The sequence below is a fragment of the Myxine glutinosa genome, chromosome 11 (genome assembly GCF_964187855.1).
Source record: "Myxine glutinosa chromosome 11, kmMyxGlut1.1, whole genome shotgun sequence".
In the NCBI taxonomy this organism is placed as follows: domain Eukaryota; kingdom Metazoa; phylum Chordata; class Myxini; order Myxiniformes; family Myxinidae; genus Myxine; species Myxine glutinosa.
Window position 1 is genome coordinate 56,170,219 of NC_136271.1, and position 26,790 is coordinate 56,197,008.

A 26,790-nucleotide genomic window follows, 5' to 3' on the forward strand; every position below is an offset into this window, starting at 1 on the left:
GGTCAAAGGTCACAGGTCATGCCAGGTAAAAATGTGATAACTTGAGAACAGCTGAAGGGATTTAAATCACATGTGGTACAGGTATGTATAATGATGTAAACGTGAACTGATTACATTTTTAGGTCAAAGGTCATTTCGGTTTAAAAAAATCTTATTACCGTGATGACTTGTGAAACAGTAATGGGATTTTCCCCAAACCTGGTATAGGTCAGAGGTCATGTCAGGTATAAATGTGATACTTGAAAACATCTGAATGGATTTAAATCAAAGTTTGTACAAGTAAGTACAAAGTTTAAATCAAAGTGAGTCCTTCCCCCTCTCTCCCCATCTTGTCTGCCGCTCCCCTTGTTTTTTGTGTTTTGTGTGTCGGTTTGTCTTTTTGTGTGATTAATGTTAGCTCTTTCACGAGCCTCGATCTTGTATACAAAAAAACAAAAAAAAAAAAAAAAAAAAAGTATGTACAATGATGATGTACAATGATGGGTGGAGGCATATTGGTCGACATCGTCACGTCGAAGAATGTCGCTCTAGTTATATCGTAAACACAACTTTGAGCACTTTGGTGAAACTCTACTTGGCTGCATGGGTTAAAATGGAGTTCGATTTGAACTCAAACCATGCCAATGGAGCAACTGCTGCTACCTGCTGTGAATTTGCTTAATTCATGGAGTTTTCCTGACTGATTTGCTCACAGCATTGCATGTGGCCCAATGATTCTTCTTCATAGTTTTTAAGTTACCAAGCCACGGTGTTTGTATATGCAGTTTCCACCATATTGCAGATTACTTTTGCAAAGCTCATGGGAATGAAAGTGGGAGAGTTTTGAGCATTTGAGTTACACACACACTGCTTTTAAATTATGAATGGTATTCTGAGTGCATGGACTATGCACACGCCGGAGAGAGGAAACATTGGAAATGTCACTATGAGAAGTTACACCTGCTTGCCATGGCTCAGCCATTTCCCTAACGAATGCCAGACATAAGCTGCCCAAAGAACACCTTTGGCGATAAAACATTGGTTGACACGCGGACGAGCGTCATATTGGTACTTGGGCATTCGCTTCCCGAGAGGGTAGCTCTTCTCCACAGCACTTATGGACTCCAGCTACTGCTGAATTGGCCACAGCTCACGCTCAGACAGAATGAATAAAACAGAATGCATGGCGCCACCACGCCACATCGCACTCCTGCTTTCTCACCTGCCAAACGGTTTACTGTGATTCCACATCATCCCTCAGTGTGATGTTCTGTCTGAGTCGCCACGTCTCTCAGGGAAGATAATGGCTCTTCACCTGAGACGGCCTAATGTAAGAGGAGAGATCTCCACTGTGGGGGCTCTCCCAAGCCCACTGCCTTTGAGCTAAACAGCTTCTTGGTAATGTCATCAAATGGTGAGTGATTGCCTGCTTGCCCGACTCCCATCCGGGAGTTGTTTGCCATGTCGATTGGGACATCAAGATGATGTTTGGTGCAATTTTCTTCTTGATGGTAAGCCTATCGAAATCAAACTGATGTATATATTATATTCTGATTCCAATGTACCATACTTTCTTACAGAGCGGAGTGTGGGTGCTGCCAAAGCAGTTTCTCGGAAAGACTTGTACTGGGTGGTTAATTGCCATTGCCTTCCAGCAGTAGTTAGGGCAGGAATTTGGAATTTGTTCAGTGTGCCGGCGATAGCTCACTTCCTCTTCATGGAGGGGTCCGTGGAATATCCACCAACGAATGCCAGCAGGCGGGGCGCCCGTTCAAGGTCCATCCGAGGGATAACACACATATTGAATCACCCTGCCTGTGAAACAACTGCATGACAATTTATAGCTGGGTCGGGATTCAAAGCCAAGCTAGACAGCTTAAATGTGTGTGTCCCTAAGCCTATGCCATCCTATCAGTAAAGAAAAAATACATGTATATATGTGTATATATATATATATATATATATATATATATATATATATATATATATATATATATAATCGTTAGATTAAATAAGACGCGGACGTAGCTTCAGGACGTCGATCTTTAATTGTCGACCAAGCTTTCGACCAACAAAGGTCTTCTTCTGAGTCAGCCCCAAGTTCAACGGAACTTGGGGCTTCCGTTGAACTTGGGGCTGACTCAGAAGAAGACCTTTGTTGGTCGAAAGCTTGGTCGACAATTAAAGATCGACGTCCTGAAGCTACGTCCACGTCTTATTTAATCTAACGATTATATATTCAATACAAATGAGACGCCCTGCTCGTACTTTGGAGTTTCTACTATTTCTTACAGTTATATATATATATATATATATATATATATATATATATATATATATATATATATATATATATATACATATAATATATACATACATATATATTTATATATATTGTTGTGGTTTTGGAATAAAGGATAATTCCCCCTCGTCGGTAGATGCACCACAACATGTAGCCTCGCGATAGTTCAGTTATTTCTTAGTGAAAGTAAGCGTAGTCCTTTCCTGTGTTTTGTTTTGCGTTGAGCAGGCCCGTGAGTAGGGTGGTTCTTTTCGCGATAGCATGCCACGTGGCAGGCCTGAACAAGTCTGGCGAGGCCGAAGGGAGGCGCTGCAGGAGGGAGTGGTCGGTAAGCACGAGCCGCCAATCGGGGCTCGAGGGGAGTGGTTAACCACAACGATGAGAGGTGGGGTTTTGGAACATTCGAGTAGAGTCGGGGCGGAGCCATATAACACTGCTCCGAGTCCCCCCACCTCAGTTGAGTTCTCAGTGAGAGTCGTGTGCACGTCAGTCAGAGCCGGAGAGTATCGTGAGTTCAAGTGCTGAGTTACAGTTCCCTGTGAGACGAGTTCAAGTTCCCTGGGAGAGTGAGTGGAGTTGAGTTGAGCTTGAGCATGCATGAGAACGCGCCGCAGAACGAGTGCATTGAATTGCGGTGATCGAGATTGTACACGAACTTTCCCCTTTCCCCGTGCCCCATGCCCTGCGCTCTGCGCTGTATTAATCGCGCGCTCGAGAGGACGACCCGTGCGGGCCACAGACGCGCGATCTCCTCCTGCCTGCCTTCGCCTGCATACGTGCCGTGAACATCCGAGAGCCACGCCGGGCGAGCTGCCCCGGAGCGACCGACGGCAAAGCGTGTTTGGCGTGCGAACTTCTTCTCTTCTCCCCGTGTGCGTGAGTGGGTCCTGTGTCTGGGAATTAGTTAAGATTGATTAAGCTTTTGCTCTGTGTCCCCTTTCCTTCATCCTGATCATTGTAAATAATAATTAATTGTGTTATTCCTTTGATTTGACCGTTTCTCGTCCCTTCCATCAATTGGCTTCGCATGGTACGAATAGAACCGCTCGAATCGGGTTCCATAAAAGTAACGGCGCGAGTCAACTGGATACGCATACCGCTCGGCGTACTCGATTAAGCGTGGCTTGTGCAAGGTTCGGTCCCCGCTTTCGTGGCAGCGTGGGTTAAAGGTACGTGCGACGTTGACCCGCTACCCTTTTTCACGTTTGCTCCGGAAGTGGCGATTCGGCCTCGCGGACCTGAAGACCCGGGGGGGGGGGGAGGGGTTTAATCCCCCCCTTTGCCACGGGAACGTACTTCGGGAGATCCGCAACAATAAATATATATATATATATATATGTATATATATATATACATACATACATACATACATACATACATACATACATACAGACATACATACAACATACAGTCATGGCCAAAAATACTGGCACCCTTCCACTTTTTTTAAATAACTCACAATTTTCTCTAAAAATACGTTTAAATTGACAAAAGTATTTGGTCTCCACAATTCTATATTTCATCGATATTATAAAACAGGAGTGTCCGTCTGTTCGTCACCAAACTACTACCTCAGTTTTGGGTCTAGCCCCACCAAACCTGTGGAACGTTTTGGGGTCCCAGCGGATGTTGTAAGGTAGGTAGGAGGTTTCAAAAAATCCTCAATGAAATTATGATTTTGAAAATAACTCGATACGAACTTTGCGAATCCGGAAGTGAACAGATGATGGTAATGAGCTGGTTTGATAATATCCCAATACAACCGTCATTCAAAACAGTATTTTGTGAAAGTATCAATTTATGATTGGAATCACGTTTGGAATTGAGTGAATACAATTACGATTTTGAATTCGTAATTGTATTCACCCAACCGTACGGAATTTCTTCACATCCGGATTTAAAGATTTGTTTATGTCACGAAAGTTAGTAAAAGCTTATTTTTTATATTAATGCTATTTAATTTGTGATTTGAGTTATGCTGTTTGGAATGAAAATAGAGATATTGAGTTCAAGTGAATGACGAAATGCCGTGACGGATCTCCGTTCTAAGCGTGACCTTCACGGATCGTCATTGAGGAGGTATGGAACCATTCAAACGGGTACGTTTTTCATGGAAGTCCTTCATGAACCTGCTGTCCATGCTTGATGGTTGACTACAAGTGGCACAGGAATGTGGAATTTATTGGTTTGATTCGTCGTTTTTCTTTACCCAAGTCTTTCACGAACCTGCTGTCCATGTCTGACATGCAACTGAAGGTGCCACAGGAATGTGGAATTTATTGGTTTCATGCTCTAGCATTCACCGTTTCTGCATTGTCTGTTTACTCATGGCCTCCCACCCATGCATAGCATGGGTACCTGCTCGTTAATATTACAGAACCTTTGTTTTTTATTTAGAACTTAATATATCCTTTTAAATCATAAAATAAAAAGAAATGGCATTGACAAAATTATTGACACCCTAGACTTAATATTTGGTAGCACAGCCTTTGGACAAAATAACTGCAGTCAAGGGCTTCCTATAGCCATGAATGAGCTTCCTACACCTCTCTACTGGAAGTTTGTCCCCCTCTTCTTGTGCAAACTACTCCAGTTCTCCCAGATTTGAAGGGGGCCTTCTCCCAACTGCTGTTTTCAGATCTCCCCACAGGTGTTCAATGGGATTTCGATCTGGACTCATTGCTGGCGACTTCAGAACAGTCCAGCGTTTTGTCCTGAACCATTCCTGGGTGCTTTATGAAGTGTGTTTGGGGTCATTGTCCTGCTGCAAGACCCATGACCTTCGCCAGAGAAGGGGAGGGAGAGGGGGGAGGAGGAAGGGGAGGGCCAGTCAACAATGACGTTGCAGTTCTCATGGTAGGAGAGCAGTACAACAATCGCGTATAATATTCCTCACTGAAATGCGCTTAGTTAAATATGAATAAAAAACGCAATCGCTTTTCGCTCTGAATTACGTGCAAACGCATGACGGAAATCGCCATCGCCCAGCATTGAGTGCCAACCAAGATGGCGCCCGGTAGCTACATCTCCACCTGTGTGGTGTGAATTGCAATGGTCATTCTATATATTTTCAGTTCAATGGTCTGGCGGCGAGGACGGAACATCACGTGATCGCTCTGAGCGAATCGGCGAGCTACTCTGGCACAGGCTGAGATTCCGTGTATAATGTTCCTCGCTGAAATGCGCTGAGGTAAATATGAATAAAAAATATGAATCTCGTCAAATATTTTTAGGTAGCCCATGTCCTTCCCAAGCTCAATGGCCATGTCTATGCCAAATATCAAGTACGTGAGCCTCTCCATTTAGGAGTCTATAGGTAACACACACACAAACTGTGTTTTATTTATATAGATAAGTCAAATGGTTTTGGCAGCCATATTGGATTGAAGGAAAATATTAAATAATTACATGTTTAAAATATTAAAAATTTACAAATATCTAACAGCACTGTTACATATCGTTTAAAAATGATGTCATAGGTCATGTGGTTTGGCAGCCATCTTGAATAGAAAAATGAACCTCATCCGATCAACACGAAACTTCACGACCATGATCCCCTACCCATACATATGCAGAGTGATGGCATCTATCTACCCGTTGCGGGACTATGCGGAGGCATATTGGCGACACAGTCGCATTGTTCTAGTTTGTTTTGTTGCACTGCAAACCAAAGAAATACATATGTGGATACCAAAATATTTTTTAATTTCAACAATTTTCTGGAAGAAATGGTGCATTATTTGAAAAAAGTGCAAGGGTGCCAATATTTTTGGCCACGACTGTATATACATGCATGAATGACGCAAACACAATAAGACCACAGAAGATCTGGAATTGTCTGAAACCTTTGGCCTAATTACATTCCAAGATCACTTTTTGAAGTGTATAGAATAACCACTGCATGACCCTTTGGTTGTTCATACATCTCACTTGGATGTAAAATACTGGTCCTTGTGTGCAATGCTGAAATACAGTGTCCTTTCTCACTCCGAGCTCTGCCTGGATCTCGAGGTTAACGTGATTTAGCGTCTAACTATGTACTTTAAAGCATTAGTGCATGTGATTGCTCAAGGCTATTTCAAAAAAATGATTCATAGCCAATGTTCTTTTCTTTTTTCTTTTTTCTTTTTTCTTTTCCATCGCATCCATGAAACCATTTAAAATTCTTTCTTCCCAAAGATCATTCGACACGCAAGAGGTTCTCTATGAAGTTTTTTTGGTATTGAAAAACATACAAAAGCCAGATAGGTACAACGAATCAGTATGAATGCTCAACATAGTTGTTTGATACCATTTCCATAAATAATGTACAGGAAATAAGTTAAAATAAATAAGTACCTTGAGTTCTACACCCAATAGATCCTCAAAATCAAACTTCATTGGATAGACTTCGCTGACCATTTGCTCCAAATGCATTCTAAGCAATGAGTTGTAGCAAGTAAACGTGTAAAGACTGAACCCAAATGGATGAATGCTTAAGTGCACTTTTTGTGTTTGTTTATGATAGAAAAATGAAGAATATAAATGCATACACATCTTAATATAATACAAAATGTGAGGCTGTAAACAGGTGAACCGAACCTCCTATCACTCCCATTGCCCCACGGTGATCAAAAGACACGATTCACTGTGGATGATCGACAGAAATCAACAAAAATCCTCCATTAAGATTTGCCTGCCAAATCACAGTTGTATCCGTATTTTGGCCTCAAACCAGCAAATACAGCTTTTGGCAAAGATTTTCAGATCGCTGTTAAGCAGTATGATGCGATGGGTCCGCTTGGTATCACCGACAGGTCCAGCGTTACCTTTCTGACTTGCAAAAGACTATGTACATCCTCTCATCGATAGTGGATTGTTGAAATCCACAAAGCACAAAAGCATCCTGCCAATGGCTATTACAGTATAAAAAGTCTGGCTGTTTGATCCTCGGCGTCAAAACGTGGAAAAATGGCACAGCAAAGGGTCCATCGGCTTTCCAAGAGGAAATTCGTTCAAGTTCCGAGCCCTCGATTGTAAGGCACGCCGGCGGGAGGTTGCGCCAACCCTCTGGCCTATGCGGTGTTGCCCATCTGCGTCCGGAGCGCCTGAATGCTGGTCATAATCCTCTTTTGATGCCCGGCCAACGTTACACCCACACGCCGAAGGTCCCTAAAGTGAGGGAGAAAGGGAGGCATGCATTCGGCATTGATGATCACTTGGCAGGAAAATGAGGAAAAAAGAAAATTTAAAAACATGTAAACATAACAAGAAGAAAACCTTCGGGGTCTCACTGGTTTTGTCTCATGGGATTGCCGATATCAATATCCATGTCAATTTGGCAAATTGAAAACGGTCATTGGGTCGGGTTATACCAAGTATCAGAACCCCAGCTCGAAACTCTGATACGTGTATGTTTTTTCCATTTTTGACAGTTTGAGTGACTGGAAGTGAATCTTGATGGACTTTCAGTGCAAAAGCACGGGACATGCATCTCGCATGAACAATACCGACAGGCAACTTAAATATGGTCGAGAACCCTCATTTTAAATTGTTTTCTGATTTAAGCCAAACTCCAGCCATCTCACAGCTCAAGTTTATGAAAAGAAATGCAAATGAAATCATCTTTCGCTATGCAGTACTTGATACCTTGCTCTTAAGGTCTCCATTTGCGTTCTCGCGATACTCGGTCGAGTTTGAATGAAGCCCACATGTACATAATGAAAGCGAACCCAGCACTGTTGCTTTAATACCCTCGGAGTGGCTTATTTCGCTTATTCGCCGACTCACCCATCTGTTACAAATGATTCAATGAGAGGAATCATTTGTCACGGTTACAAGCTTGCAGTACAAATTACATTTTCCTTGCTTTTATTTTGACCTTAGAGGCATCACACGCAAGTCCGTAAGTGATGGGATTTTGGGCTTGCCCACGTGCCCGTTATATTTTGAAGTGACGATCACCAATTAGAGCGTCCGTGAAATCACTCACTCAAGCGTCATGTGTGCAACGGAGCTCCAGGGAACGTAGCCGGCGTTGATGAAGTTCTCCTTGTACTCGCCCATCTTGATGGCCTCCAGCCACTCGGCGACCGAGTAAAATGTGGTGTATTCTGGGGGGTTTCGCTCCAACAGAGATCCCGCAGGCCTACTGGGAGTAAATGCAGGAGCAATTCATTAACTAGCCACAGTCACTACACCAACACTTAAGACAACTAGAGTTTTCGTAGAACACTTTACTCCACGTGGTCTTGAGAAAAAGGGACAAGGGAAGGGTTGCCCCCTCCCTTTTTAAGAAAAGATGTGAAGCTCCTGGCAGCCAGTTTGGCAGGCCAAAAAGATTGATATCTCATGTTTTATAAATAATTTAGATAGGTCCAACGATCAGGAAGCATGGGAACTTTACTATGAGTATGTTTACCTCTGCCATCGAAGGTGTATGGAGGTTACATTTTCACCCATCTGTCTGTGAGCAGGATATCCCAAAAAGGTATGGACAGATTTGTACCAAACTTGGTGGACAGGTTGGGTGTGTGACGAGAACGAACCGACTTCATTTTGGTGAAAATCCAGATCTGCATTTGGATATGCACTTTTTTATTTTGGAAATGATACTTCACCATGGAGAGATGGGGCCAAAAACGATATATAGCATGGTAGGTGGATGGAGGTTATGTTTTCACCCATGTCTGTCTGTTTGTTACATGGCAAAAATATTAAAAAATTGACAAGTATGTTGATCACTCGGTTTGCGTGTGTTTGTTTGTCTGTCCACTCACTTATACTTGCGTACAGGTCACAATTTTAAACCGATTTTCACGAAACTTCACCAAATGGTAGAGTTCATCTTCTGACAAAATTCTATATATTTTTAAGGTCAAAAGGTCCACATAGGCCAAAGGTCAACCACTTTCTTCAAATTTTTAATATCCTAAATTTTCATCCAATTGACTTGAATTTTCAATAGTATTTTCATACCAGCTAACTGAATTCAACCACCAACTATTTTTGAGGTCAACATAGGTCACAAGGTCAACCTAGGCCAAAGGTCAACCACTTTACTCAAATTTCTAAAATCCTCAATTTTCATCTTATTGACCGAAAATCTGAATAGGATTTGCATGTAGGCTTACTGAAACCAACCACCAACTATTTTTGATGTCAACATAGGCCAAAGGTCAACACAGGCCAAATTTCTAAAATTGTCACTTTTTATCCTTAAACTTAACCTCGGAAATGATTTTCATATCAGGTCACTGAATTCAACTACTAATTATTTTTGGGGTCAAAAGGATTGCTCTACTGAGTGCCATTCTACTTTGTTCTGTTTTGCCAAGTGTCGCTCTATGAGTGATTTTTTTCATTTGTTTGTCTATCTGTCTGTGAACAAGATATCTCAAAAAGTTGTGGCCGGATTCAGGTGAAATTTGGCAGAGATGTAGTTGAATTGACATGGACGAAATGATTAGATGTTGGTGAAGATTCGGATCCGGCTAGTCAAATTTTTAAAGTGATTCTTCACCACTGAGAGATAGGGGAAAAAACGATATATAGCAGGATATCTCAAAAAGTTGTGGACGGATTTGGACGAAACTTGGTGGACTGGTTAGGTGTGTTACAAGGACGAATCGTTTCGATTTTGATGAAGATCTGAATATGGATTCGGATACGATATTTATTTAATTTTCAAATGATTCTTCACCATTAAGAGATCGGGTGAAAAGCGATATATAACATGATATTTTAAAAAGTTGAGGACGAGTTATGACTAAACTTGGTGGACGAGTTGGTTAGGTGACAAGAACAAGCCGCTTAGATTTTGGTTCAGGTCTGAAACCAGATCCGGCCTATCAGTGGGATACAAAACATAAACTATTCACCCTGGCAGAGGTTTGCGCTCTACCGAGTTCCGTTCTAGTTTCCGTATGTAAAGATGTACTAAACAGACAGATTTTGTTGACGAAGTGAACTCAGGTGTTGCATCGCCAGGCGCCACCATTTGGTCTGAATATTGATGTTCCTCCACCAGGAAAGCGTGAGCAGCAAAGTCGAGATGGTGTACAATTTTGCCAACCAAATTTGGATTGACAGAGACTGACCGACAATTGCTTTACCCCGCTGTGTGCGCGCATGCAAGGGGTAACAGGACGGTGATCGACATGCCCCCTTAAATTGCTTGGGTTCTCTTTTCTGCAACCTTAAAAACATTTATTTTATTTCAATTTAATTATATTGCCAACTCTTGCAACTATTGTCAAATTACTTACACAATTGCCAACTCCTTATGAATCACAGTGTGGAATCTATAAAAGTTCACAGCCCGAAATTCAGATGGGGAAGAAGGCCTTACATTCTCATCTGAAAGATGTAATGCTACAGGATGATTGGGTGCTGTAAATTAAGCTAAATTCCCTGCCTAGAAAATAAAGCCCCCTCATTCCCCAGCCTGCCTCCTTCTAGAACTTCACAAAGATGGTGGTTTTAGTCATCCTCAAATTTACGGGGGAAAGAGATCGAAGACGAGACAGCTCAGAGGGTAGCATTCTACAAACTAAGCTTTCCTGTTGCCCCTTAACCTTTGTGCTGATGGTGTCTAACCGGGCCCTACTCTGCTTGCCTTTCAGTGCTGATGGTGTCGAGCCGATTCAAACTAATAAGACAGACCATTGGTATGGTGAGCAGCTTGGTGCTAGAGTGCCTAAAGCCTTTTGCAATTAACTCACTGGCATCTGTTCAATTCTCATGGCTGCTCAGCGGAAACTTGCACACACTGATGCAATGGTAACCTGTCTAGGATTGGTCCTTAGCCATGGACACATGCATAACTTGCCACCACCAAGCCAATGCTCTACCAAAGGTATATGGACCTCCCCCATAGCCATGGCCATTATATCTGAACGATTATTGACCAATACTGAATAGAACACTAAAATTCTGCCTGGACGTTGAAAAGGTGAACCATTTTACTTTGCTGCATCATCCTTAAAACATGCCGGAGTAATCCAGTGAAAAATAGTCACAAGATACACCGTAGTCGAAGTCGTATGCAGCTGGAGAAATTTGTATTTGCTTTAATTCCCTGACACAAAGCACTTAAAACCCAAAAATGTGGTGTCCATCCGGAAGATGGTTTTGATGCTTTGCAGAGGACCACATTGGCTGCCTGACAGGCATGGGCGGCCTTTGCTCTTTGCTCCGCTTGCGATTACGAAAATGGCCTGCTCTCTGAGACACGTGTCTCCTATTTGGATCCAATTGCAGGCAGCAGCCAGAGCTGATTCTCCAGGCACGTCAGACCATTTTAAAAGTTTTCTTTGTGCAACCTCAGCAACCACAATGCAGACTGGTGTGCATTCCACATCCCAAATACTGCCATATCTTCTGGAATTGTGCTTCCCAGATACTCGGAGCTTTTGATCTTTGATTTATGGCTGGTAAGGTGGCCGTGTGCTTTTCATTCTGCACGATATCTTCATGCTTTATCCCAGATTGGAACCACAAACAAATACATGGATTAGATGAACTCTTACCCTTGCGGAGTTCCAGGTGTGGCCTTGAGTAATGAGGGAGTCTGTAGCAGCTTTTCAAGGTAAGCGAGGAGTTGGGTGAAGCTTGGTCGATTCGCATGTTCTTTTTGCCAGCAATCGAGCATGAGATGGTGAAGAGCTATAGGACAGTCCATGGGTGTCGGTAGCCTGTATCCCTCATCAATTGCCTGGATCACCTGCAAAGCATGCCGTTGCCATTTTAGATTTCATTATCTCACACAGCAGCTGGCAAACCACATTTTCCCTCATCAAGGCAATATGCCTACCAACTCACCTCCTGGTTGTTCATATCCCAGTAGGGCCTCTCCCCATATGACATCACTTCCCACATGACAATGCCAAAGCTCCACACGTCACTCGCCGATGTGAACTTGCGTAAAGTTATGGCCTCGGGTGCCGTCCAACGGATGGGAATCTTTCCACCCTGATAAATGACATTTATGCCATGTTAGCTTATATTTCCTTATTTTACTAAAGAACACAATGTAACGGAAACTCTTGAAACACTTGCAAAAAAAATTCCAAGGAACTTGGAATACCAGCATAAAACAAAGCTTTTCTCACTCTGGCTTTAAACCTTCATGGGCAGCTGCAGTCGACTTAGGTAAGGCTCAAGAGAGCTATAATACAATTGCAGCGGCAGGTGCAGTTAAGTGCCAATGCAACAAATTCAAGGTTGGGATCGTACTTCAAGAACCGAGATCACTCAGGTGAGAATACATGGCATTATTCCAGGTTCTTACATGCACCCGCTTTCACACAGGAGCAGATTTTGGACTGTGCTTGTGGTGTATATGTTGCAAACTTGTACAAATGGTTCCTAAACTCAAGTCAGGCACGATGAGCAAAATGGCCTCTTACTGAGAGTCGTAATTGGCTTTTCTATGCTTCCTTTCTCACCGATATTTCTGCTCTTCCTGCAATAAGAATACATCGGCTTGTCATACTACAGTGATACTTGAAAATCTAGGTACAAAGGTGCAATTCACCTCTGACCTTGATTGCTGTTATTATCTCTGCCACCGAAGGTGGATGAAGGTGTTGTGTTCACCCCTGTCTGTCTGTTTGTGGACAGGGTACCTCAAAAAGTTGTCGACGGATTTGGACGAAATTTGGTGGAGAGGTTGGGTATGTGACGAGAACAAAATGGTTCCAGATTTGTATCCGAGAATTTTTTATGTGAATCTTCACTATTGAAAGATAGGGAAAAACTATGTATAACACAATATCTCAAAAAGCTGTGCATGGATTCGGACGAAACTTGGTGGAAAGGTTAGGTATGTGACAGGTACGAATTGAATCACTTTTGGTGAAGATTTGAATCCGGATGCAGATCAGAGAATGTTTTAAGTGATTTTTCATCATTGAGCGATAGGGCTATAACCGATACAAAGCACGATATCTCAAAAACGTTGTGTATGGATTCGGATGAAACTTGGTGGACAGGTTGGGGGTGTAACAAGGTCAAACCGATTCTATTTTGGTGAAGCTCCAAATCCGGATTCGGATACGATAATTAAAAAAATTATTTATAAGTGATTCTTCACCATTGAGAGATGGGGCCAAAAACAATATATAGCACGATATTTCAAAAGATTGTGGACCGATGACAAAATTAGGTGGATGAGTTGGTTCGATGTCGAGAACAAGCCGATTCGATTTTGGTTCAGGTCCGAATCCAGATCCGAATCAACCGATTTCCGTTCTAGTAATTTATTTGTCTTTCTTTATCTTCCTCCTTAAATCTATTCATTCTCAGCTAGTGCTAGAACGATAAAGCGAAGGGTTGTGTGAAGCTACTACCAAAATGAATGGCGTCTAATGACAAAATTAATCTCGTTACAAATAAAGGCCAAACTTGCTTAAATAGTCTTCAAAAAAAAATTCACACCCAATACTTCAAGATAAATATGTAGCAATAAACAATTATCTCAAAAAGTTAGCTTTGAGTCGTAATTATATCTGGTCTTATGTAGCTAAAATGAATTAAAATGTCAATATATGCCACTAGGCATATATTGTTTCACCAACTATGATTTCACCAAGTTTCACCAACTATGATGAAAACAGATTCACACCAAACCGGGGTTACTTTTTCTCTCAAATAGGACAATAGCCTCAATCATACTGTAAACAGAAACACTTCTTCATTCTTGATCATGAAACAAAGTCAATTTTAGTCTTTTATAATATCATTGTTTTCAACCATTTTTGGCAAATTACTTCCTAAAACATTTACAAACATTGTTTAACTTTAAGTTCAGTTCATAGCAAAGCTTGTACTGTTTTCCTCGGCCAAGTGGAAGAGGATTATGTGGTGTCTGGAACATACATGTGTGGTGTACACGGCCTGTGGGTCATCCTCGAGGCCCCTGGAGAGGCCAAAGTCGGACACTTTGCACATGAGGTTGCCATTGACCAGCACGTTGCGTGCGGCAAGGTCACGATGGATGTAGTTCATGTCGGCCAGGTACTTCATGCCGGCGGCAATTCCACGCAGCATTCCCAGTAGTTGGATGGCCGTGAACTGCCCATCGTTTTTCTGCTCCATGAGAAACAACATGTGAGCACACACCGTAAGTCCTACATTATTACGGATCTGAGGTAAAATAAATGACTTCCACATTAAAACAAATTACATTTCAATGGCTGCCACTGCCAAGTGAGTTTTGCCTGAATTGCATCAATACACCTTTGGATGGAAATATGACGAGCAAGAAAAACTCGTTGAAAGCCAATGCTAGCTAGGCCAGCATTGGCTGTTTCAGGGATTATTTGTCATCTTCATTTGCTTTTTGGAAATTCACAGAGATGAAAGGGAAGAGTTCAAAATGGAGGACTAAAATCCAAATAAATGAAAGAAAGTACACATAAACTGTCAGCCTCCCCTAAACTTTCACTCTGTTTTCTCTTCCACATTTTTTTTTCGTGCCCTGCTGCTTTGTATTAAGAAACGGAATAGCCTTTGTTGTACAAATCCTCTTACCCGAAGGAAGGAATCAAGTGATCCATTTTCCATGTATTCCGTCACAATCATCACAGGAGTACCTGCAGATAGACACAATGCCACTGTGAATTTAGGACACGTATGCAAATGAAAAAATCCATGTTAAGATCTAAAGGATGATCAAAAACCACTGAAGTTGAAGAACGGAGCTCGTAGAAACATGGCAAACAACTGATGCCAGCAGCAATGCTGATAGGGTGTGCACTTTGTGCTTGTTTTCATGGATGGCATCCAGCTGTTGCCTTGTTTGAAGCAAGCTTCCTGCTTACTGACCAATGGATGGTTTCCAAAAAGCAGCAACTGGCTGAGGATCATTCAAGTGCCTTTGCCATTTGGCCCCTCACGTGGATTAAACAGGAAGCTAAATCCCGAGCTCAATTCTCAAAGGCAAGTCCAAACCAGCTCATGATGAAATTAAAACTACTGAAAAGGCATTAATCTGATCACCTTGGAGGGTTAATTTATTTATTTATTTTTGCTTCCTTTTTATTCAACAACATTAATGCAAAGACTTTGTCTCAAATAAAGATTGGCTCATCCATAATTATGTAACTTAAAACTTATCACTGCAGGTCACATGAAGTGCAACATGTGTCAGTTCACCAGCTTGAAAAAATGGGGAAACCAAAAACGAAGTGGGCCCTACTTTTGGTGACTACGCCCTCCAGACGGATGATGTTTGGGTGCTGGAACTGTCCCATGATGCTCGCTTCACTCAGGAAGTCCCTCCTCTGCTTCTCACTGTAACCTGCTTTCAAGGTCTTAATGGCCACAGCCACTTCAGGCTCACCCGGAAGCTTCAACCGGCCTCGGCACACTTCACCGGATTCACCTGGTTGGATGGAGGAGACACGTTAATCCTACTATCCTCAGCTCTCACTTTCCACAAATATCAACAGAAAGAACAGAGGTTTCAATTCTCCTTGTTGAGAATGTCACAGTAATATTCAGAAGACCAGTGTTCACGTATTAGTTAAGATAGTTTAGTTCTTGCATCGTGAAGCTTTCATGAAATAATGATCAATACTTTCACAGCTAAATATATGAAAAATATTTTATTTATGATACAAATAGTATGTCCTACCTGATCCAATGACCTTCTCAATTTTGATGCTCGAAGCATCAATCTCTTGAGTAAATTCTAGGATAGCCTTGTTTGGGTCCTCATAAGTGAGAGGGTCCACGCAGTTTTTCTTGGGTCTGAGATTCACTGTGATGGAAGAAAATAAAGAAAATAAACAATCCAGTGAGGAAATGTCCAACACAAGGCCATTTTGCATCTTTGCAAACTTATTTCTACCATATTTGTTCCCAGTAAAGTTTTCAAGAAGGTCCAAAGTTTTCCGGAAGACAGCTTTTGATTTCTACTCTCAGAGGAAGGAGAGAATTTTGTCGTTCCAAAACGTTGGGAGCACCAGATACCGAGGACTTTGAAATTGTCTGAGGGAATTTTAATGATGCAGCAACTATTTTTTGACCTTTTAAAGGTCCACACCAGGTTCTCACCATGGGCAGACTTGATCGGAATCTGCTCCTCCAGGTCGAGTCGTGCAGCCAAGCTTCGTCTGCGCCTGAAAAAAGACGCATGGAAGAGTACACTCAGTCAAAGGGTGAGAAGATCGATTGGGCGCCTCAAAACCTCGGTTTATTTGTCAAGCATCACAAACTGTGCACCACTCGTGCCAGAGCAAGCAAAGAACAGCTTAAAAGGCCCAGACTATGGACATGTGCTGTGATTTGGAAATCATGTTCAGCACATGTGCTGTTGTAAAATATCCATGAGCTGAAAACTGATACTAAATGCTGAACACAAAGGTGCAAACCCAAAGCCGAGCAGAACAAAAGGCCCATTGTCGTGCTAAAAAAGAAACTTACACAAAGCTATTTTGTCGAAGCACGCATTCAAATTAGCGCATGGACATCCGAAAGTTGTTTTCATTACCTTCGACAAAAGCAAACGATGAGAAGGCAGAACGGTACAACAAATATTGCAGTTCCACCAGCAACTGCTGCCAGCATTAGTCCTGGTTCTGCTGGCAGACAAAAATAAACAAAAAGATGATCATTCAAGACTTCTGGGGGAACAATTATATATCATCTTAGTTCCATAACCTAAGTTTGGTTCTAATTTTGCAAATATCTATGGCAGTTTAAACCCTAAAGCTTAAAATCCACAAACTTTTCACTGCAAGTATGACTACGAACCACCATGTTGACCCCCATGCTTGTACATAGCACATGACATGCCAGCAATGGGTTACAAAGCTTCCCTTGAAATACCCGCTATGGAAACAATTACCTTGACACATTTTTTTTTTCCACCTTCCTGCTTATAGGAACCAAATACAATGTAACTTCCCCTAATGACTATCCCTAAGAGTGACCACTTAAGTGAATTATATATATATAATATATATATACCATGTATATATATATACATACAATTTACGAAATTAGAGAATGTCAAATAAATTGGTACTCACGCGATATTGCAAGGTTCAACTCCTTCGGCTTGCTGTAGGCCCCATAACCTGCAGATGTGCGAGCGCGTACCTCAAAGACGTGTACAGTATTGGGTTTTAGGCTTCCAAGTATCCTTTGCGTTTCCTTTGTTCGCACGATTAAGAAAGTAGTGTCCTGTTGAGCCTGTGAGAATAGAGGAGAGTACATTAAACATTCCTCTTTATGACAACCTAAAAATCCACGATGCTTGTTGGAAGACAGGTTTAACTGTCACAGAAATAGATTTCAGGACACTCGACATTGCTTTTCCTGCCAAGTCACACAGCCGTCAGGTCCGTTTTTGCCATCGAGTCGACTATTGAAAGTTTTCTAAGATTTCTTCTTCTTTTTTTTTTTTAAAACAACACAGTGCATTAACGTATACCACCTAATTTTATGCCTGGCTCTTCTTTCCAGGATAGACTGCAGCTGCCTTGAGATAGCTCAGGCAGGCACTCGGACTGCATCTTGGATTATGGCCAAAGCGAGGAGGCCAAAACTGCCACGCTAGCACGAATTGTCACATCCAATAAAGAGTCAGCCTTTATGTTCTCCATTCCTATGCTTATCCAACCTGGATGGAGAAAATTTTGCCGACGCTATCTAGATGGATAAATGCACCTGTGGGCAGATTTTTTTTTCACTCTCCAGTGCGGCATTAGTTTTACAAATGAACCTTCTGTCAACAAGGTAAAGAAAATAGCAACAGCTTTCATACCAGAAAACATCCAACAAACCCTCGAATAAGCAAAATCAATGCCTAAAACTATTTGAAGGACAATTTTCAGACGCACTGCCTGACCCAAATATGACGGAAGTCTCATTACCAGCTTCTAAAGGCCTTACTTTGATTCAACTTGTCACTTCAATACACTACTCTTTGGTACTTTCAGCCAATCGCCTACCTGTAAACACCATAATTTTTTTGCAAAAAGTGTAGAGTAATAAAGATATTGATTCACATCCAGTTTTGTGTGATAAAACGAAAATATCCTGATATGTGTAATGACGAGTGGAAATAAACAAAAAATGCTCCAAATGCAACTTGTAGATTTTTTTCATTAATGGGTTCTCAGGGCCGAACAATGTGTTTTTGTATAATTTACCTTCACCATTTCTACAATGTATCTAAAGCTCGTTGTAGAGCTTCCACTTGTGTTAAATAAAGCAAAAAACCCAAATCCTTACCTCAAATCCACCTCTTTCAATCCCCAACCTCTTTCCTGAAATTCATAGAAGTGTTCATTTGCTTTATACCATGTACCCCTCCCTGCTCCCGCAGCCCTCCCCCTTCCACAGATCTACCGACTTCCTGTTCTCTACTGTTGTTGTGCTTGTGTGTTTCCCTCTCTCTCCCCCCCTCTTGTCTCCCGCTCCCTTCATTGGATGTATTTATGTGTCTGTGCATGTTTTCATGTTTAAAATGTGTTAGCTCTTACACGAACCTCGATTCTGTATACAAAATAAATAAAAAATGCACTAGAACGCGATGATTTATGATTCGAGTCTGTGGCGCTTTGACAATGGATTAAATCAACGGGACATTCAGTGAGGTGTGCTAACTTCTGCGAGTTTCGGTGGTTAACCCTTCATCAGATAAGGAGCAAACCCTCTCTCCCCAACCATGTCCACGTAGATCGACACGTTTTTACCTGAAAGACGAGTTCTTCATTCTACTCCGGTGCTATTAGGCAAGCGTCCTGACACTACCCAGACCACCGATTTATCATGTTTATTAGTCTTTACCATACAGTCTTCATGACACTCCCAAAATGAAGCCCCGAGGAGACACAGCACACAAGACAACGTGCTGCCAAACCTTTTCGTAGTATTTGATCTCGTACTCCAGGATGACACCGTTGGGAGGCCTGGGTGGCTGCCATTTGAGTAGGATGTTGTCCTTGCCTTGTAGTTTCACAGTAGGCTCATTAATTTGAGCAGGAACTGGAAAGAAGAAGAAAAAAAAGGTTAATTTCTCAAATCTCTTTGTATAATAAACTCATCATTTTGCGCTGAAGAATGATTGCGACAAAGTTCAGGGATCGAAGTTTCGGATTCTCCACTTGTGTAAACGACTTGAGCACTTTTAATAACAAGCGATAATAATGTCATCACCATGTCGTCAGGAATTTCCCCATTGTGTCACACAGGTAGCTTTAAAAAGACCGTGTTTTGCAATGCAGGGCTAACAGGATGGCCGAGAGCATATGCACACTCACCCCAAAGCCGTCTAGCCTGGGTTCGAATCCCGACGCAGCTATAAACAGTCATTCCCGTGTTTCACAGGCAGGGTGATTCATCATTGTACACGCCGTACCTCGGGTGGATGCAAAAAGGCATCCCCGATGCTGATATTAATTGGTGGATGTTAAAAATCTCACGATGTCCTTTGCGAAAAGTGGGCGAGCTATCGACAACACCGTGACCAAATTACAAATTCCTGCCCTAACCAGCAGAGGGTATTGCATCAGCGGCACGGCCCTCAGCCAATGGTGCTACCCCGCAACCCTGTGTTGCATGCGCACGAGGAAAAAGAAGAAGAAGCTTTTACACTGTAGCATCAACCTCCATTATTTTGGTCATCGCTGGTTTTGATGGTAACCACCTGGTATCTGAGAGGAGTTGTGAAAAAGTTAAACTTAATGCGTATTTCATGTTCCAAATTGTTTTGAGGGGAGGAAGAGTAATATAACGTTTGCATTTACTTAATAAATGACAATAATTTACCTTATTGGAGCATGTTTTAGCATGTATAACTGGATATTCCATCATTGAGGTCGAAGATGTTCCAAAAACCACATTGAAACCTCAGCACAAGCTGCAAGGTTCTTTGGGACATGGGATACAGGCACTAAATAATTTGCTCATAGACCATGAATGTAGAGGATATATATATATATATATATATATATATATATATATATATATATATATATATATATATATATATATATATATATATATATATATATATATATATGAGTATATAAATAATGAAGAAGTAGTCTTGCTCATAATGGTTAGTGGTGATCTGAGTTGGTGGATGGGTAGAAGAACCAGTTAAATGAATAGGACATTGATTGAAGTATGCCACCTGCAGTGGGAAGCAAGGAGAAGCTGATGTTTCAGGCATTAACCATTTATCAGAATAAAAGAGGAAACTAGTCCCACACAAAACAGACGTGTGTGTGTGTGTGTGTGTGTGTGTGTGTGTGTGTGTGTGTGTGTGTGTGTGTGTGTGTGTGTGTGTGTGTGTTTGTATATATATATATATATATATATATATATACATATATGGAATTTCCAATCCCATAAGGTTTGTCGATGTATAATACCATACTTGGATATAAACAAAGCGCCATCATGTACCATGCCATACGTCAGGGTGTTAGTGCTGCCAAAGCAGTTCCTAGGCTACAATCCTAGTCGGGCCACTACTCTAACTCAGGAAGTCAGGGCAGGCATTTGCAATTTGTTCATGGTGCCAGCGATAGCTCGCCTACTCTTCACGAAGGAGACCATAGGATCCTTACCATCCACCCGCACCAACTAATCCTGGCAGACGGAACACCCAGTGTAATGTCCATCCGATGGACGGCACACCTATTGATGAATCACCTGCCTGTGAAACACCAGGATGACAGTTTATAGCTGGGGGCCAACATTCACACACAGGCCAGACAGCTTAGAGGTGTGTGTGTGTGTGTACATATGACTGGGCCATCCTGCCAGCCTAACCAAAGCATACCATTTTCAAGATAATACTAGTCAGTTAAATGAAAAACAAGATTTACACAAAATAAACCTTCAAAAAATTGGATTTGTGGTGTTTCTTTGTGCCTCGAGCTTCTGAAGGGTTAGGAGTGAATATTTAAATGTGCACTCATAAATGAATGTTTTGTTGCACAAAAAGAAACTCACTTTACGAACTTAAATGCACCTGTGAATTGTCTGTGATATATTTTCAGCTGCTTTAGGTTAACCATTAAGCGAACACTAATCCGATAATTACACAAAAGTGTGTGAATAATTGAGATTTTGTATGTCTCACTTCCCTCCTTTATTTGTTTCAAATCTCTCGCCTGACTTTGCTGCAGCGCACGGAACCTTTAGCACCATAAATCAGCAACCTTGAAAGAGTGGCCATCGGTGGGGCCCAAGCCGCACCCTTCTCGCAATTCACCCTCTTGGTTCATCCGGCCCGCAGGCCTCCACTGCCACTTTAATCACCGCATTCCTTCTCCTAACCACCAAGAGAATCAGGCATGCTTCGTGCTTCCCATGCACTCCTCTTTTCCTAGAGTCGCACCTGTCTCGGCCTTGCTCCAATTATCGCTCAGAACCCCCGCTGTTCAAAACCCATGCTCTCGGAGGCCCGAAACATGATCTGATCTCGAGTATAATTAGTCGATGAACTACGGAGCAGCATGACGGTGTCACACGGCTCTCTGCTCTTTGGCGTCAATTAAAATCGTCACGACCGTGGTGAGAGGCAGTCAAAATACAGGGATGACTTTTCATTTTGAAGGCCGGTCAGGGGATTGTCGGCAGGCGTTCGTTATTGTTGCTTTTTCCCCTTCGTCTTCCTCTGCCTTGACGAAGATTTCTCAATTAGGCGAGCAGGCACGTGCCTGCAAAGTACAAGTTCAAACGGGGGAGGTTCCATGATCTTATTTGACATCTACTTTAGCCCAGACCACCCGTGGGCAGCCTCAGCCAGTGATGTTTGACGATAACGGAAGTTCTTTGAAGCACACCATGCCTAGCCAAACATCCAGGCAGATAGCGGGTGCATCCACCGTAAGCTTAATAATGCAAGGGTGTGTGACTGAAAGACATTATCACTGGTCAGCGCAAGGCCAAAGCACATGGATTGCAAAGCTACCGACCAAGAGATGAGCACTTTCTGGTATTTCTGTGTTGTTACCGGTTCAATATAAATGATTGTCGCGTTTAATAATTTACTTTTATCCCCATACTTCCTGTGTCATTTAAAGGTGCAACTGAGTTATGCACCAGGACAGGCTCTACTCTGCTTTTGTGGGATGGGAATAAAAAGAAACAGAGGCCTACTTCAATGCAAGAAATCCGTTAAGTTGCCTCTGAGGTACAACTAAAGTCTCTCTGAAATAGAGTTCATGAAACTGATGATTTTGGGGGTAGGGAGAAGGAATGATCGATTTATCAAGGGAGGCGCAAAGCGCCCCTCCCTTTATATAAGGGATAGTTTCTCTGTATGCAACTTTAACATGGGGACTGAAAAATTTTTCTCTGCTTCTACTGGATGAAATCGGCTGAAAATATCAGAAGTAAATGCTTTGTACATTGAGGTAATATGTTCCAAATTTCAGCAACGTCCGTTTCTGCATTCTTGAGGTTCATCTTACTATAATTCACCAAATGTCCGTCCATCTGTCTGTCTGTCTGTCTGTGTTCGAAGGTACCGTAAAAACTGCTGAACCGATCGCAAAGATATTTTGGGTGGATAATCCTGGGATCTCCAGGAGTAAAATAGGCTATTTAGTTTTCCCAATTTCAGCTTTAATCTCCAGCATTCTCAGGTTTGGACTCCCGCATAACATTCGCGTTCGCATAACGTTCATTGTGACGATGTTTTCATTGTGACGATGTTGTTTTCCCGGGTGGCGCACAAATGGCTGCACCTAACGCTGCACGAACTCGGTGACCTCGGACAAAGACCTTTTATAAGGACACGGGTTGAATCCCTGCTTGAGAGAATTCTAACCCATTTCAACTGAAGGAAACATGTATCGGGAGTACATACGACATAGTGATTGTGAACACGATTAGTTTAATCTCCACATGAGAGACTTCCACATAGCTATTTGGGTGGTGAATACGCTAACAGATCGCTGTCTCCATCGATCTTGCCAAGGCCGTAACAGCTATCGGCTCAAAACCCTTTTAACTGTTGATTTGGTAGTTTTTACAATGAAGGAAACACGTGTCAGGAGTATATACGACATCGGGAGGACTAACTACATGCGTCTTCAGTATCAAGCTTAAATCTGTCATGGCGGTTCTGAAGAGCGGAATGCTTGGAGAAGTGGTGGGCTACTTCGGCATGAAGGAGGATCAGAAACGTGTACTCCCACACTGCCACATCCTGCTGATACTTGCTCCCGCCTGACGTTATTTTCCCGGGTGCCACACAAACGTCTGCACCGATCGAGATTTAACGGATGTTTATATAAATCGTTTAAAAGAAAAAAAGCCTTCAATTTCTGATACTTAGCCTTTTCATTTGGGCCTCCCAATTGAAGCCCCACCCATAGGGTGGGTACCGTTGCTAGTTTAGAAAACCCTCAAATTCACATTGATGTCTGTCAGTCCGTCTGTCCATCCGTCCAAAATGTGTTGGCGCTCATATCTCAAAGGCTATACATTGAAACTAGCTGAAACTTGGAAAATGCATCGGCCATTACATCCAATTAATGCATTTCAAAACAAATTCCACCTAAGTGCCATATTTTTAGCTTTATAATTGAATACATATAAATAAATATCTACATATATGTATTATTCTTGGGGAAAATGTCAGGGGCATAGAAAAGGCCCCTTTGTATTGTACGTGCCATGTGGCATAGTATAGACAAGCGTTGCGCCTAGGTCCCCCGTCGGTGAAGTGATGTGATTTGACAAAGTGGAAGACGCAAGGCGGCCATCTTGGATTTTGACGTGGCGACCCAATTTTCAATAGCCTTCTCCCTTATGCGTAGATACACCCACCCACCAGATTAGAAGTTAGTAATTCGTTTATTTTTCAAGATATTTCGCTCACAAGGTTCAGACATATATATGGTGGCAGCCATCTTGAATTTTGACGTGGCGACCCAATTTTCAATAGCGTTCTTCCTTATGCCTAGATACACCCACACCCCAGATTAGAAGTTGGTACTTCGCTTATTTTTCAAGATATTCCGCTCACAAGGTTTCAGACATACATGGCGGCGGCCATCTTGGATTTTGACGTGGCGACCCAATTTTCAATAGCGTTCTTCCTTATGCCTAGATACACCCACACACCAGATTAGAAGTTGGTACTTGCTTCTTTTTCAAGATATTCCGCTCACAAGGTTCAGACATACATGGCAGCGGCCATCTTGGATTTTGACGTTGGTTGCACCCACAAACCAAATTAGAATTCGGCCCTTCGCTTACGCGAAGGACGGATGGACGCACGGACGGATGGACGCACGGACGGACGCGAAAACCATAGTCCCCCTTTCGCTCCGCGGTGCGACGGGGGACAAAAAGAAAGGACATTCCATGGCTTGTGCAAAATGTTGAACAATAGAAAATAAGGGACATTTAAAAAATCTCGTGTGCATGCTGGACTACACTTGCGTTCTCCCAATTTAACAACAATCAGAGGTTTTGTAGCAACAACTGGTACCGCAAATGAACTAAGGGGTATATTAAGCAATATAAACATCTTCACCCTTACCAGCCTGATTGGTGGTGACGACAACAGTGGTAGAGGATGGTGGGATGTTTGGTGTCAGGTGTGAAACACCATTAATGGCCCCCACAGTGAAGCTGTAGTTGCTGTGCGCTTTGAGGCGAGTGATGGTAACGGTGCGTTTTGTAAGGCCATCCTTGCGTGGCAGGAAGTGCACAGAGTCTCCGCATGATGCACAGCTCAAGGAATCACACAGCTGACACAGCACCTGGTACTTGACATCCTCACGTTCACCGCTATTCTGTGGTGCGCTCCACTCCAGAATAACTGATGTTGCGTTCACCTTCGAGATGACGTCTTGTGGGGCAGAAGGTGGGCCTGCAATGCAAATGACATCCAAATATGTGCCAGGCTTAACATTCTGCAAACTGACGTCTTGTTATGTTACAGGACAGTCATTACTTACTATTGTAATATAAATAAAGGCCATTTCAACTTTAACCTCGCTATCAATCGACTAGAGTCTGTGGTGTAATGGTAAAAGTGTCCGCTCTGAATCTGGGAGGTCAGTGGTTGTAACTCAAGGCCGAATCTTACCAAAGTCTTAAAAATGGGAACTCATTGTATACACAAAGAATTAAGTTAAGCACCCCCCCCGTTTTTTTACAACCTCGCACATTACAAGTTTGTTGTCGTCAAAACAGTGTAATATACCCATGATATTGTTATATTTTCTGGAGAAGTGATATTATGGTCACATAAAAACATAACAATCATGCCGTTTTCAATATTTTATTCTGAATAATTTAAGGTGAAATTTTTTGGGAATTTTAGGCATATTTTCACCTCAATTTAAGTATGGAGCTATAGGTCCATCACGGACAGTGTGGATGACGTTTATGTTTTCTAACATACAGTCATTGTTCTGAGAAGACCTCTAGCGATCTTTGCGTCAATAACGTGTGTAGGACCCACGTGATCGGATCACTGACTCAACCCTACGTCTCATAGACCCTGTAAGCCGTCGTATGCGTTGCTGTGGCAGGTTGTTCCATTCCCGATGTAATGCACGTTCCAATTCATCCAGATTGGCTATTGGAGGGACCATCTTCGCAATTTGTCGTCCCAACATGTCCCAAACGTGCTCGAGGGGGTTCAACCTGCCACAGCAACGCATACGACGGCTTACAGGGTCTATGAGACGTAGGGTTGAGTCAGTGATCCGATCACGTGGGTCCTACACACGTTATTGACGCAAAGATCGCTAGAGGTCTTCTCAGAACAATGACTGTACGTTAGAAAACATAAACGTCATCCACACTGTCCGTGATGGACCTATAGCTCCATACTTAAATTGAGGTGAAAATATGCCTAAAATTCCCAAAAAATTTCACCTTAAATTATTCAGAATAAAATATTGAAAACGGCATGATTGTTATGTTTTTATGTGACCATAATATCACTTCTCCAGAAAATATAGCAATATCATGGGTATATTACACTGTTTTGACGACAACAAACTTGTAATGTGCGAGGTTGTAAAAAAACGGGGGGGGTGCTTAACTTAATTCTTTGTGTATATATTATAGCTGTGTGTTTTTAAAAATGGAGGCTGGATAGGCCATGCCTCTTCATCATATATTATTTTCTTTCAATATCATTGTGTAATATTCCCTTCCTTTTTCAAAAAGCAGGAAGTGTTGATATCAAATTAGCATTTGCAATTCAGATTTAGAAAAATAATTTATATTTTAGGAAATTGTTGGATTCTGACTTTGTGATTCATCAAAACCATCAGGAAGGTTATGATCTTCACCTCTGAGGAACTTGGAGAGCTTTGCTCAATTTAAGTTAAAAAGACCACAATGGAAGGCCATCAATGTGGTCCAGATTTAAGTCCGACATCATCCAAGGCCTGGTGTCAAGCATGCCTGCCCAGCAGTATCTATCAGTCTCCTCAGACTACTAACCCAAAGAGGACATACCAGGGAAGGAATAAATGTTCCAGTCGGGGAGACAGGTAAAGCAGAAATATATGTTGAAATAATTA

At 42.2% G+C, this 26,790-nt stretch overlaps 1 protein-coding gene across 4 annotated transcripts in view; it reads right to left on the minus strand.

Moving 5' to 3' along the window:
- Positions 1 to 5,965: 5,965 nt before the first annotated feature.
- Positions 5,966 to 26,790, minus strand: part of LOC137436706 (ephrin type-A receptor 4) — a 57,486-nt gene continuing 36,661 nt past the window's right edge. Inside the window, exons 5-17 of one of the 4 annotated variants that reach the window (XM_078786682.1) lie at positions 24,786 to 25,118; positions 19,137 to 19,261; positions 17,299 to 17,461; positions 16,758 to 16,845; positions 16,322 to 16,386; positions 15,900 to 16,025; positions 15,462 to 15,647; positions 14,795 to 14,856; positions 14,141 to 14,350; positions 12,083 to 12,232; positions 11,791 to 11,984; positions 8,253 to 8,408; positions 5,966 to 7,432 (exon numbers count right to left, since the gene is read on the minus strand). In XM_078786682.1, coding sequence (XP_078642808.1) covers positions 7,336 to 7,432; positions 8,253 to 8,408; positions 11,791 to 11,984; positions 12,083 to 12,232; positions 14,141 to 14,350; positions 14,795 to 14,856; positions 15,462 to 15,647; positions 15,900 to 16,025; positions 16,322 to 16,386; positions 16,758 to 16,845; positions 17,299 to 17,461; positions 19,137 to 19,261; positions 24,786 to 25,118 — 1,955 coding nt within the window. In that variant the 3' untranslated portion in view covers positions 5,966 to 7,335. Of the gene's footprint in view, positions 7,433 to 8,252; positions 8,412 to 11,790; positions 11,985 to 12,082; positions 12,233 to 14,140; positions 14,351 to 14,794; positions 14,857 to 15,461; positions 15,648 to 15,899; positions 16,026 to 16,321; positions 16,387 to 16,757; positions 16,849 to 17,298; positions 17,462 to 19,136; positions 19,262 to 24,785; positions 25,119 to 26,790 lie in introns of all 4 variants that reach the window. The other 3 variants (XM_068130713.2, XM_068130714.2, XM_068130712.2) reach the window with 3 other exon arrangements.